At 40.2% G+C, this 15,308-nt stretch overlaps 1 protein-coding gene across 3 annotated transcripts in view; it reads left to right on the forward strand.

Annotated features, from left to right (window-relative positions):
- The window catches only part of LOC141418109 (uncharacterized), a 39,510-nt gene extending 32,761 nt beyond the window's left edge, over positions 1 to 6,749 (forward strand). For 2 of the 3 annotated variants that reach the window (XM_074058290.1, XM_074058289.1), the window contains exon 6: positions 3,454 to 6,749. In XM_074058290.1, coding sequence (XP_073914391.1) covers positions 3,454 to 5,267 — 1,814 coding nt within the window. In that variant the 3' untranslated portion in view covers positions 5,268 to 6,749. Of the gene's footprint in view, positions 1 to 771; positions 852 to 3,453 lie in introns of all 3 variants that reach the window. The other variant, XM_074058291.1, reaches the window with a different exon arrangement.
- Positions 6,750 to 15,308: the final 8,559 nt, after the last annotated feature.

Raw genomic sequence — 15,308 nt, forward strand, 5'->3', positions numbered from 1 at the left:
AATTTTGAAGCCCTCATTCTTCATGGTTGTGTGTAAATAAGTATGTTTAGGCTTTAATTTCTTCTGTTATACCTTCTGCAAGATTACTTCATCTGAATCTTACCCCTTCACCTCAATAGACTTTATCCTAAAGAGGTAGTATGTTGGAGTGTTTCCTTGTGCAGTCCTGACTTCCCTGATAAATCTAGGGCTACTAAGTCTTCCATAACAAGCTGAGGGCAAGACTCTTATCTCAAAAACACAAAACAAAACAAGAGTCTTCATAAGTATTTCCAAATTTCAGTTGGCAAACTTTGGTTAATTAATTTTGACCATCAGGGTATACCTGTTTTTGACATTGCAAACTGTATGATGCACCTAAGATCAGCATGAACAGCTGGCTTCTCTTGGACTCCTTTTCACCATTCCAGTCATCACTTGTATCAACATCAGCTCACTTATTCTAGCTAGGGTTTATAGCTACCCTTGGGTTATACTCTCTATTTGTAGAGAGGAAAGGATATCTGAGACTTTTTTACTCCACCATCCACCATCTTAAATAAAAGGAGTCTTTTGTGTCTGATTTCGTACCTTGGTCTTGTCCTTGCAATTATCTTTCACATCTGCTTGGATAATACCATGATGACCTGATCTTCCTTTCTCCTTTGACATCTTTTGCCTAATTGTGCTTCTCTTTTTCCCTGATAATTGAGGTGACCCAACAGCTTTTAGCATTCTGCCTTTTCTAAATATATAACCTGCATCCAAGTGTCCAACTTCACCTGCTTACAGGACAGCTTCACAGGAATTTTCCCCTTACCACATTCTCAGTCTGGCAGAGAAGGATAGAAATCTTCATTTACCCATTGGAGGTAAGTGGCAATGGGGATCTGACTGTGTCACCCTCGAGAATGTGGACTTTCACTTCTCCCTGGGTCCACTGTATTCATCTGCCTAATCCCTGACTCTGGACGGCTCTGGTTCTGTTTCTCTAAAAAATTCTCCAATCTTCTCTTGAGTAAAGGAGTAATGGGAACCTCATTGCACAAAGCAGCCATCTGTTTGCCATGTAGACTTCCAGTCAGTATTTGTTTTATTCCCATCTTTCATGGTACATGATTTCTCTAATTTCTTTGCCTTTCTTTAGTTACACAGTAGGAATTGGGGTTTGCATTTGACATTTTCCTTTGTGGGCACTTGGGTTTCAGCTTTCTAAATTCTTCTTCAGGTTCTTCTTCTTCCCATCTGCTGAAAATCATCTTTACATGTATCATCCATTGTTGTCTCTTGTTTTTATCTTTGTCAGTCTGTACCTTTTTATTTATCTCATTAGTGTGGTCTGGGGGTGGATTGGGGATAAAATCATGTATTTGTAAACGTATCATGTTTAACCTCAGATGTCCTCTGCTTTACCCCTCTGCTCACTGTATTTGTTCCCTATTCCATTGGTTAATCTGGGCTCCTCCAGTTTTATCTCCCAGTCATTACATTCAGTTTTTACCTTCCTGTTGGTTATTCTCATTTTTTTATTACTGCAGTGTTCAGAACAATTTTATTTAAAAAAAATACACGATCACAAGCTCACAGTAAAGTACAAAAGGTTATATGTTGAAAGGTAATTCTTACTCATTTCCCCTCAATGATGGGCCACCCCTAACATCATTTCCTTAGCTATTACTTACTATTTTCAAAATTTCATATTGAAACCACTTTAAATTGATAGATTAATTTGTTATGTTATCTTTATGTCTGAAAATGCTTTTCCAAAAATGTGTGATGCATTTTTGTCTTAGCTTCCTTGGGCTGTTGAATATACCAAAACCTGGGTGAGTTGGAATAACAGATTTACTCTTACAGTTCTTGACGCTACAAATCTAAAATCATGTTGGTAGGGCCATGCTGTCTCTGAAAGCTATAGGGAGAGTCCTTCCTTCCCTCTTTGAGTTTTGGGGAGTCCCAGATTTTCCCTGGTTTGTGGCACCATAACTCCAGTGTGTGCCTGTCTTCACATGGCATTCTTTCTGTGACTCTCCATGTAGCATTTTTTAAAAATGTGGTATTAAGAACTAGGACATCATACTTCTAGCCAAGTGCTGTACCACTTTGGCTATGCCCCCATTCCTTTTTGTTTTTGAGATAAGGTCTCAGAAACTTTTGCCTAGGCTGACCTTGAACTATCCTTCTGCCTCCACCTCCTGAGCAGCTGGGATTATAGGTGTGAACTGCCACACCTGGCCCACTATTCTTTTAATAAGAACACCAGTCATATTGCATTTGGGGCTTACTCCATTCTAGTATAACCTTATCTTAAGTAATTATATCCATAATGACCCTATTATCAATTAAAATCATATTTAGGGAGTTAGGACTCCATTATATCTTTTGAAGGATCACACAATTCAACTGATAATACTGCTCCATTTGTTCAAGTTTGTACGTTCATTTTAGAGTTTTCTTATGGTGTTTAGACAGTTCTTATTTTTCCCTAGATGTTTTCATATTTTTGCTGCCTTGTAAGTATAGATTTTTTTTGTTTTTTAAATAGTTGTCTGTATATACGAAGGTGAAGATTGTTGAAGCTGAATACTAATTTGTATGTAATGAACTTAGTGAATCTTTTTAATATCTATGGATTAGTTGATTTTCATTACTGGTCTATGAACATATTTCCTCATAATAATAGACCTTCTAGTATTGAAACATACTTACAATTCTTGGAAAAAAATCTACTCAGGTGAATTTTATATTTAATGTATTTCTGGGTCATTTCTTCTGGGTATTTTATTACTTTATGTAGAATTTTTATGTTAGTTTTCATAAATGAATTTGGTATATATTTGCTTTTCTGTTGTATCATTTTTGTCAGGTTTTGGTATTAACATCATACTTGTTTCACACACAAAAATCAGGAATTCTCTTTTTCTTTTGTAACATTTTGCCCAGCATGGGAGTTGCCCTTTAAATTGTTTGTTGGAATTCCCACCTGAATCTCTCTTGCAATTTTTTTTTTGTTTTTAGAGAATTTTCATACTTCTCTGTTTCATGGAAATTAGTCTATATATGTTTTCAACCTCTTCTAGAGTTTGTTTTTGTAATTTACATTTTTCAGAAAAGTATAAAAATATTTGTCAATAGAATCCTGGAAAATGGTCTTCTGATTTCTTAGCATTTTTTCTCTATCATTGTTTCTTCTTACTTTATTTGTATGTTCTGCATTTTCCTTTTATTACATAACAGCTTGTTTTCTTTTATATCCCATTTAAAAACATTTGTATTCATAAATATCTGCTTCTACTCAGATTTCTTTTCTTGGATTTCCTTCTCAAAACTGAGATATATGCACTTGAAATTTGTTCAAAATTGAGATGAGGCATTTAAACCAATCATCAGAGCCATAATAGCATTTAAAAAATTTCATTGATACTACAATATTAGAAAATATTATAAGTGATATTTGTTTGCAATTTATTTTAGGAGAAATATGGGGAATTGATGAGCATCAGAAAACTCAGGACAGACTTTTGAGACAGGTTTTCAAGAAAACACTGACTGAAGAAAAAGTCAATGAATGTCATAAGAACTTTGCAAATGTGTATCCTCCAAACTCAGATTTTATTCCTTCCAGACACAATCTCTATGAATATGAGTTATTTGGAAAGTGTTTAGAACATAATTATGACTGTCATAATAATGTGAAATGCCTTCTCAGAAAGGGATATTTTGAATATAACGACACTATGAAGTCCTGTGGCAATAGCTCATCCCATCTTGCAGTGACCCCCTTTAAGTGCAACCACTGTGGAAAAGGCTTTAGTCAAACATTGGACCTAATCAGACACCTGAGATTTCATACAGGAGAGAGACCTTATGAGTGTAACAAATGTAGAAAAGCCTTTAGCCACAAGGAAAAACTGTTAAAGCACCACAAAGTTCATAGTATGGAACAATCTTATGACTGTAATGAGTGTGGGAAAGTTTTCATTAAAATGTCAAACCTTATTAGACATCAAAGAATTCATACTGGAGAAAAACCCTATATATGTAAAGAATGTGGGAAATCCTTCAGCCAGAAATCAAATCTCATCGATCATGAAAAAATTCATACTGGAGAGAAACCCTATGAATGCAACGAATGTGGAAAAGCCTTCAGCCAGAAGCAGAGCCTCATTGCACATCAGAAAGTTCACACTGGGGAGAAGCCTTATGCTTGTAACGAATGCGGGAAAGCCTTCCCTCGAATTGCATCCCTTGCTCTTCATATGAGAAGTCACACAGGAGAAAAGCCGTATAAATGTGATAAATGTGGAAAAGCCTTTTCTCAGTTTTCCATGCTTATTATACATGTGAGAATCCACACAGGCGAGAAACCTTATGAGTGCAATGAGTGTGGGAAAGCCTTCTCTCAGAGCTCAGCCCTTACTGTACACATGCGAAGTCACACTGGAGAGAAACCCTATGAATGCAAGGAGTGTAGAAAAGCCTTCAGCCACAAGAAAAACTTCATCACACACCAGAAAATTCATACTAGAGAGAAACCTTACGAATGTAATGAGTGTGGGAAAGCTTTCATTCAGATGTCAAATCTTGTTAGGCACCAGAGAATTCATACTGGAGAAAAACCCTACATATGTAAGGAATGTGGAAAAGCTTTTAGCCAGAAATCAAATCTCATTGCTCATGAAAAGATTCATTCTGGAGAGAAACCCTATGAATGCAATGAATGTGGAAAAGCCTTCAGCCAGAAGCAGAACTTTATTACACATCAGAAAGTTCATACAGGAGAGAAACCTTATGACTGTAATAAATGTGGTAAAGCCTTTTCTCAGATTGCATCCCTTACTCTTCATTTGAGAAGTCACACAGGGGAAAAGCCTTATGAGTGTGATAAGTGTGGGAAAGCTTTCTCTCAGTGCTCATTGCTTAATTTGCATATGAGAAGTCACACAGGTGAGAAGCCCTATGTATGTAATGAATGTGGAAAAGCCTTCTCTCAAAGAACCTCCCTTATTGTGCATATGAGAGGCCATACAGGCGAGAAACCCTATGAATGTAACAAATGTGGAAAAGCCTTCTCCCAAAGCTCATCCCTAACTATACACATACGAGGTCATACAGGCGAGAAGCCCTTTGACTGTACTAAATGTGGAAAAGCCTTTTCTCAGATCTCATCTCTTACTCTTCATATGAGGAAACACACAGGTGAAAAGCCCTACCACTGTATAGAGTGTGGCAAATCTTTCAGCCAAAAGTCACATCTTGTTAGACACCAGAGAATCCATACTCATTAGAGAGCTTGTACATACCGTGATTGTGAGAAGCCTTCAGAGGTGTTAATGCTTCCTGTCACACTATGTGATCGGTTCTAGAGCAGACAACTATGAATGTGGGAAGGTCTTGTAAACATTAAGAGAATTCCCACCAAGGTGACCAACTGTGAGAAAGCTGACCATCAGAAATGTTCAGCAGACACCTAACATTGATAATACCTAAGCAGTATTCTCATTCAAGTCTGAAAGACCGTATCTGCTGTTGGCATGTCAACATACTACTTGAGTTCCCAGCCAAGAAGATTAGAAAAAATAACTATAAAACTGTGTTATAGACAGTATTTAAAAATAAACACAATAATGAGTTATGACACATTTATAAAGTTATAAAACACATTGAAGAGCACAAAAGAACACCTGAAAAATGAAGAGAAATGAAATTGTTTGAAAAGACTTGACATTGTAAAAAAATGTAAGTTCTCTTCCAATTCTCTCAAGTTTAATATACTTTCACTCAAAATTTACATGTTTTATTTTTTATTTTTAGATTTTTTTTTTTTTTTGGTACCGGGGCTTGGACTTAGGGCCTTCACCTTGAGCAACTCCACTAGCTCTTTTTTGTGATGGGTTTTTATGAGATGGGGTCTCGAACTATTTGCCTGGGCTGACTTTGTACCTCGATCCTCCTGATCTCTTCCTCTCGAGTAGCTAGGATTACAGGTGTGAGCCACTGGTGAGAGTTAGTTTTATTTTTAAGGAATTTCACAAATCAATTTAAAAATTTTGTAAGAGAAGGTAAAGGATCACAAATAGCTGATGCAAATTTGACAGAGCAACTAGGGAAGACACAGTCTGCTGGATACCATCATATACTTTAATTAAAGCTGTTGTCATTTAAGCTGTACATTGAGTGAATAAACAAACTAGTGGAAACAAACTAAGAAGTGACACAATAATCCAAGAAGACATGGGAATTCTGTGCATGGTGGTGCTACTACTGAGGGAAGGACAACCTATTCAACAAATGGCAGATTCCTATGAGCACAAAATGTTAGCTCTACCTATATAAAAAAATAAAATGCAAATAGATTGAAGACCAGAATATAAAAAGTAAAATTGTGAAACTGAAGAAAATAAATTAGAATATATTTATTAATTTAGATTAACAAGATTTCTTTAAAAACATTAACAGAACAATTAAGTCTCTTTTGGTGTACTGACTCAGAAGCACCCACATATGTGCACAAAGAGATATTTATCACATGTTCACTGTCATGGTTTGTATTACCTTAAATCGAATATCACAGATTTCCTCCAATAGAGGGCTAGATCAATAAAAACAATGTCTTTATTTCTGTGATAGAGTGCCATATAATATTTAGAAGATACAAAATTTACATATAGTTACATGAATAGATCACAATATTTGATATTGAAAAAACTGCACAATGAAACATGGTATCATACTTGTGTGATTTAATAAAACAATGCAATTGACAACTGCATATTGATCATAGATTTATATATGATATCAGCTGCCTTTGGGGTGTGGGGAGTTTTGTGGGAGTTGTTACACTGATGTGTATTTCTTTAATAAAAGAGCAAGTATGACTGGTAAGAATGCTGGGTATCAAAATTAGTTATGTGCAGTTTTAAAAATGCTTTTCTTGCCTTTCCTAATTTTTCTAAAATAAGAATCAAATGGGTGGGAGAAACGGGCCTATAGAACCTATTTTAAAATGAATTCTTAGTGATTTTGGGGGGAGGACAGTCTTGGAGATTGAACTTGGGGCTTCACACTTGCTAGAAAAGTGCTCTTTCACTTAATCCTCGGCCCTGGCCCTTTTTTTTGTGTCAGCTATTTCATTGACTAGGATGTCACTTTTTGCCAGGCCCAGCTTTAGACTATGATACTCCTGTCTGTGCCTCCTGCATAGCTGGGATTATAGGTGTGTACCACTCACACCTAGCTTATTTGTTGAGATGGTGCCTCACTAGCTTTTTTCCTGTGCTGGCCGTGAACTGTGATCCAGTCTCTTCCTTCAAAGTAGCTGGGATTATAGGTATGAACCACCATGTCCTACTAAAATGAATTATTACTGATCTGATACTAACATAAGACATTCTCTTTATACAGATCAAGCCTGATTGAAGTTATTACTTTGTTTACTGTCTGTTAAGCTTTGGATCTGGAATGTACCCCAGAGACTTATGTGATGAGGGCTTGATCCTCAGTGCAGCAATGTTCATGACAGAAGGGCTCTGTCCTCATCAATGGTTTAGTCCATTATGGACTCATAGCTGGATGGACTCTTTAGAAGGAGGTGGAGACTGTAGGGGTGGGGGCCTACTTGGAGGAATCAGGTTACTGGGGCCTGTATTGATGGTTTTGTATTGTCCCTAATCTCTCTTTTGCTCTGCTTCCTGGCCACCATGAAGTGAGCTGCTTTGCTCCACTACACAGTCCCTGCCATGATCTCTGCCTCACCATGGTTCAGAAACAACAGAGCAAAGTGAACATGACTGAAACCTCTGGAACTTTCTTTTAAATTGGTTTTCTCAGGCCTTTTTTCACAACAGAAAGCTGATTATCAAACTACTAATTGGGATAGTGAAAATCAGTATATAGCATTTTTGAAACCAGTTTTAAATTTTTAAATATTTTTATCTTAAACACAAGTTCTCCCCCTTGTTTAAAACAGGGAAGAAACACAACTTAGTTATTGGATAACTGACTCTCCATTTGGAGGGAAAAAAATCCATCTAATTTGAGTTGGCTTCAGAGTGAGGGAAAGAGCCCGTTCATTCCTCTATAAAAAGTGGCCAGTGTTCTACTGTCAAACCATGGGCAGGCGCCAGCATCAGAGCAGAGCTCGGAGGGTTTTTTGGATTCTGGATTCTTAAATGGGGGTACAGATGCTAGAGATTTTGTTTGTCAGATAAGGGCCCAGTGAAAAACTCATTCCTCCATGTTGGAGGAAGTTGTGTTTCTGTAGGAAGAAGCCTAAGCATTCAGTTTGCTTTGTAATTCAGATACTTGCCTCCAAGTGTCTAGTTTGCTTTTATCTGTCTCTAAAATGATGATGACATGCCGATAATGGGACATGAGTGTGAAAGGGGGATGGTCTGGGGGGGTGACCAGCAGGAGGGGAGAAAGGGAAAGGAAAGGGTACCGAGGAGTAAAGAGATTGAAGTACGCTGCATGTATATGTTTGAAGACAACACAATGAAACCCACCAAACAGTCTGAAAAAGGGGGGTGAGGAAATGAGAGCATAATGGAGGGGGTGAACTTGTTCGAAGTATACTGTATGTATGGATGGAATTATCACAATGAAATCCCCTTATTAATGTGTGCTAATTCAAAACTACTTAAAAATTATGTTACATATTATACATGATAATTAGGTAGAACTATATAGCAGTTACCCCACTAGGGTATTATATGGTGTGTGTATATATATATACATATATATATGTATAATTTTAATATATAATTTTAAATTTTCTAATAAATACCAAGGAATTAACTTACTGTAGGGTCTGGCAAGTCTGAAATCACAGGGCAGGCAGGGCATTCAGCTGGGAAATCAAGCAGAAGTTAGTTGCATGGCCTTGGGGCAGGACTTCCCTGGGAAACCTCAGTTTTTGCTTTTACTTCCTTGAACTGATTGGATTCTACCAAGTGTAATCTAGGGTTTTTCCTGTTAATTTGGGGGGAGGTTGTTTTTTGTTTGATTTTTGACTTTTCTTTTTTTCAAGCAGGGTTTGTTTGTAGCTCATGCTGGCCTTGAACTCAATCTTCTTGCCTCAGCCTCCTCAGTGCTGGGATTATAGGGGTGAACCACCACATCTGCATTTAGGGCAGTATTACAGTCAATTTATTGTAGATGCTGGCTGCACTTTAAAAACACCTTCACAGTAAAACCTGTATTAGTGTGTGGTTAAACAGCTGGGTACCATACCCTACCTAGGGAGACACATAAAAGTAATCATCACAGTATTTGATGGATTTCCTTATTTTGTGACTAAGTGACTTACCAAATTCCTGAACATTGTCAGGGTAACATGATACAGGGTCCCCTGTATCACAAAGATATTTGTGTGCTTCAGTTTAGAGACCTGCAAAATGTTCAATTCAGTAGGAAGCCCTCTAATAATGAGATCCTTAGAAAGCCTGCAGCACCGCCTCACCTGCTGTGATGCACTCTCGATACGCCTAAATCCTGACTGGAAAGCCAGGTAGTATGGATGGACAGCCATTATGAACTAGACAGAAATTAAGTCATCTGTGTGGGTGGGTGGAGTGATTGCTGGAGCAGACATTCCTACCAGTATATTGCAGAGAGTAGAATGAGCAAAGAGTGGGTTAACTGGACAAAAAATGTGAAAGCTGAAGATGTTTCCAGCATACACCTAAACAGGTATCAGCTGAGGACAATACTAAGTTTTCAGTATGAAATTAACATAAAATGATAAAGTTCATCCATCAGAAAAGGAAGAATCAAGAAGGACCTGTTAGAAAATCATTGCAGTCAGTGACTACATTGGGCCGTATTTTAATTGGGTGCCGTAAGCAGAAAGGTCAGCCCTGCTGAATTGTCCCAGACAGAGTGCCTCAAACGCATGTGAAATTAACAGCAGCAGCCCTTCTCCAGAGGGTGATGATAGTGGGGAGGGGTATGCAGCTGTGGGGGTGGGGTATATGGCAATCTCTACTTTATGCTCAGTTTTGCTGTAGACCTAAAATAGTACTTAAAATTAAGTATTAAAAATATAACAAACCCTTCACAAGGGCTGGTGAGGACAAGGATCAGAGGAAAAGAACTCCTACATTACTTTTCTTTGTCGGTTTGGTTTGTGGTTTTGCAGAGATGGGGTGGTGGCACTAGAGTTTGAACTCAGGGCTTTGTCCTTTCCAGGCAGGTGCTTTGCTGCACACCTCCAATCTTGTTTTATGTTGCTTTCTGACACAGGTTCTTGCTATGTAGCCCAGGCTGCTCTCAAACTTCCGATCTTCCTGCCTCACCTTCCCGAGTGCTGGGATCACAGCAATGAGCCACCACACCCAGTTTGTTCTTTGAGATAGGTTCTCATTAAATTTTTTTTGCTAGGCCAGCCTTGAGCCATGATTCTCATATCTCCACCTCCCAAGTGTCCACGAAAGTCGGGCACTGCAGGGGACGGCACCCAGGAAGGCCAGGGGCTTCCTTCCCGGGGTGACAGGTTTCAGATGGCTCCGTGGGCAGAGACAGGCACTACCTGAGGAAGACCCTCCTGTTCACACACGCCAGGTGATTGAGGGTGTGTTACGGACACCAGCCGCGCAAAAGCTCGCGACACGCTCACGCTGGCACAGTCGCACACGGCCACGCCATCCCAACCTGGCGACAGCGTCACAGTCACACGGCACACAATGTCGCCTTAGTCACGCGGTGTCGCAAACAGACGCACGTAGCGCCCACCAACCAGCCATTCGTGTTAGGCGTGCAGGGCTCACTGCAAAGGGGACAGACCAGCGGAAGGACGCCCCGTTTGAGTATCATGTTTGCTGTGCGTAAACACATTGAAAAAGTGTATAAAATACAACACATTGCAAAACCTACAGGAAAACAATATTGTGTGCACTTGTAAGCCCGATGATGTAGACAAACACCATGTGGTGCCCCACGTGCAAATCAGCCAACCCCCAGCTGGTGCCGGCTACGAATATTTAACCTCCACTCGCCACGAGACCAACGCCTCTTCCCTCGACCGGCAACGCGCATCGCGCCCATCGCGAGCGATCGGGGACAAAGCGGACCGGACACTCCCAACGGCTTCAGCTTCCCTGGCGTCCAGCAGGCTGATGAGACAGAACTGGCCAGGACCGTTGGCAGCCAGCCGCCGGCGGACTAAGATTCTAGTCGCAAGGTGCGCACAGCTCGGGGAAGGCTGAGGCGCTGTCGGGCACAGGTTGCCACTCCCTGCTGTAAGTGTGGGTATGAGCAACTGAGCTCCTGCCTGATTCACTCAGCGCCTGACGGTCAACTTTGCACCGTCGCCTGCTCGCCACACCCCCGCCCTCGGGGGCGCCCCAACTCTCATATCCCCACACAGACCGCGAGCAGCCCCTCCTCGTGCCGCCCAGGCCACTCTGCTGCCCACAGACACCACAGCATCGCCCGGTTCTCGTTACCTACTTCTGAGAAACCTGAGACAGTCGCACTGCTTCGCGGAGCTGGCACGCGGTGGCGTCTGGGAAATGTAGTTGGGTGAAAAGAGCTGGGCGCGAAGGACGCTGGGGCCTGTAGTTCGAAGGGCGTGGTCCGTGCTCCCTGTGACGTAAACCGCGCGCCCAGATCGTTGCGAGAGCCGTAGCTTTTTGTCTCGTTCAGTAGACGAACACAGGCTGGGGCCAGCGTTTTCCGGGCGTGGCAACAAGCTTCGGCGGAGGGACGGAGCGGTGGACACCTAGAGCAGGGGTGGGAGGAGCGAGCTCCGGAGTTTCCGAGGACCAGCACAGCGCTGCACTGTCAGAGGAAGCCCAGAGGTGGTGATGCACGTCCAAGGGGACCGAGAAGCCGGTTTCCGAGCGTGTTGGCAGCTCACTGCTTGAGAACCAGGCTCGGAAGTTGGAAGATAAAACTTCGCGAGGCTCGGGTTTTCCCGCTGTCACTGTTTGCTTCACAGCAGCCAGAGCCGGACAGACTTGTTGGGGCTGCGAACATAGCTATGAAGACGTCTAAAGCCCGCAGCTCGGGAGGGAACCCTGGAGGATCACACCGTGTCAGGACAAACCATTCGGCAGGCACTAGGCCCGTGAAGTGGGGCTGTGGGGGGTTCTGCACTGGGGGATTCCAGCAGCAGAGCCCACCAACCTTTAACCCCAAGGCCAGGCATTGGCTTCCTATGACCAGTGCTTGACTTTTCTGCAAGAGTTGGGGTATTCAGCCTTTATTTGAGGGGGAGCTACATACCTAGACAGGTGTGGTGAAAGATTCTTTTGACGGTACGGAAGAGGAAGGGCAAGCCAAGAAACCAAGAAACGATCCGAGTCACGTTTCCCAATCTTCGTCATGTTCGAAACAGAAAACGGTAATATTTCTATGGCACTTTGGAGTTGTATAAGTTGAGGTGCGAGATATGCTGATAAAAGACCCCAAAATACAGTGGCCTGAATAATTTTATTTTCCCTTATGTAAAAGTCTAGGGGTGCATTTCGGGCTGGTGGGGATAGCTCTGACTTCCTAAATAAATGGTTTCTATCTTTGAGGCAAAGGGAGAATGTTAAAATTCTCATTGTCTTCAGCCAGAAGGGCATGAGAAAGACAGAGGAAGCAGGCGCAGTGCTTTCTAGCAACCCAGAAATGGGATGCTCTGGCTGTGTTGCTCATGTGGCACTGGTAAATAATTTCGACTTCATAAAAATTTAAAACTTTTGTGCATCAACAGATGTTAACAAAGTAAAAAGGTAACCTATAGAATGGGAGGAAATATTTGCAAATCATGCCATTCGAAGGACAAATATGTTATGTAATGTATATTAAGAACTGTTTTAAGACTCAACATCAAAAAGGCACACAAACAAAATTTGACTAGAGAACCTGAATACACATTTCTCCAAAGAGGACAATCTCTCTCTGGATTTTTTTTTTTTTTTTGACAGTATTGGAGTTTGTACTCAGGGCTGCATCCTTGCTAGGCAAGGTTACCGCTTGAACCACTCTGCCAGCCCTTTTTTGTGATGTTTTTTTTTTTAAAAAATAGGGTCTCTAGAACTATTTGCCCAGGTGGCTTCAAACCACAGTCCTCCTGATCTCTGCCTCCTGAGTAGTTAGGATTACAGGTGTGAGCCACCAGCACCCAGCTAGTTTTAAATTTTATTCTGTGTTGGAACTTATTTTTTTCTCATTTCCCAAGGCATTCTGCATTTGTTATAACTGTACAATGCTCTGACACTATTAGTTCCTATACCTCCTTCCCACTCTCCCTGTTTTTATTTCCCACCATCCCCACCCCCATTACTCAATTTCCAATTCTTACATGCTCAAACAGTGTTAAAGCTCCCAGATCATCCCCTTAGGAACCAGAGTTTTATTCCCCTACAGCCTTATTGAGGAGGCTGATTGCTTACTTATTCAAATATTTGGTCTGTTGCTGAATTGTAGACCTTGTAATAGGTTCTCTCACATATGCAAGGAAGTAAAAGAGAAACTTTGCCCAACAAATGCATAACTCAGGGCACAGAAACTTAAATATGAAGTTCGAATAATAAAAGATTATCATGAATGATTACTTGGAAACAAGTTTGAAAACCTAGGTATAATGAATATATGTGGATAAATTCAATAAATTGAAATTACATCTAGAGATACTCCCTCAGAAGGAAAGGCTAAATTCAGGTGGATTTACAAATAAATTTTAACTAAGCTTTTATAAATGGATTTGATGGCATATGTAAGCAGCAATAAGAAAACCACTTTAAAGGAGGGTCCAAATGACTGAGGAGTATGTGAAGATATGCGTTAAATCACCAGTAATCAATTTTACTGCAAATTGAAGCATCCAAGAAAGATAATATCAAATGTAGAAAGATGTAGAAATACTTCTGGTGATAATGTAAACAGTTGCAGCCAGTATGAAAAGTAACCTGCTTGTTCCTAGTAAAATTAATTAGGCCAAAAAACTCTTTATCCTCCCTCCTATTGGATTCCTGGGTAAATATTCTAATGTAGTTCAGGTCCACAAGGTGATACATACTAGAATATTCTTTGTGACCATCAGAAGTTGTATCTATTCCTATAGGAATAGATGAGTAAAATGTGGTAAATATGTATTACAAATTACCATATGACAACATTAGAAGTAATGGATTACAATTAGTGTACTATGCATAGAGGAATATAGTAGATAAAAATCAGTTGTGTAGAAAGGATGAATTTATAGCATGCCACCATTAATATAAATTTCAAATCCACAACCTGTGACCTATTTGATAAGGGACACACTTAAGGATGCATGCTGAACATACCTTTGTGTATGCTCGTAGGGAATAGGAACTGGGAATGACAGTGGAAAGAACCAAGAAATGAATGTTGCATTAATATTATTTTGAAAATGTACTATGAATTATGGTCCAAACACTCAATACAAAACTCAATAAAACCAAGAGCTGTGTCTTTTTCTCTTCTTGGCTTGAGTCTGTTAATGAAAGGCAGAGTCAGTATAACCCCCTCAAATAGCCAAGCAGAGAGCGAGCTCTAAGAGACTCTGGAGCTTCAGGTCCCAAAGGGAAAGCAGCTAACTTCATGACTTTGGGTAGGAAACACTGTGGATGGGTATGGAACATTATATTATTACCAGAAAGGTAGGATGTGTGCAATGATGCTGCTGAGGGAGCTTTGCTTTAAGCAACCCCCTGTGGCTAAGCTCTGACACTTGAACATCAAAAGCATATACAATTAAAAATTATTAAGACTGTAAAAGCCATACATTCAACTGACTCAAAAATGTGAAGATGCAATATATAAATACATAGGCAAAATAATTTAGTAAGTACAAACTATAAATACATGCATATACACAAATATTAACTTCCTTTCCATTAGCTATGTAGGTATATAAGTATATTTATCAGATGGATTGTTAAGACAGTTTGCCTCAGATCTTGACTTAAATGCTCCCTGGCACCCTCAATCCCTTCATCCTTTTCTCAGAATTTAACTCTTATATAGTATAGATTTTACTTAACATGTCTTTCTTATGTCTCTTTATTCTGTAAAGGGATTTCTTTTGCCTAGTTAGTTCACTACTGTATATCCATTGCCTAGCTTAGAACAAAGCCTGGAATTCACTGGCACTTAAAACTTTTAAGAGATGTACATCCACTCTTCATATGAACACACCTTCACATAAACACAAATATCTAGATGGTCCTAGTAGCTATATTAAAGCATAAATTTCCAATAATGACAAACGATCAGGTCTTCACAAGACATTGGGTTGAACAGTTGCAGATAAAACAAACTAGCTGGGCACTGGTGGCTCACGCCTGTAATCCCAGCTACTCAGGAGGCAGAGA

This window comes from Castor canadensis, chromosome 16, assembly GCF_047511655.1.
Source record: "Castor canadensis chromosome 16, mCasCan1.hap1v2, whole genome shotgun sequence".
NCBI lineage: Eukaryota > Metazoa > Chordata > Mammalia > Rodentia > Castoridae > Castor > Castor canadensis.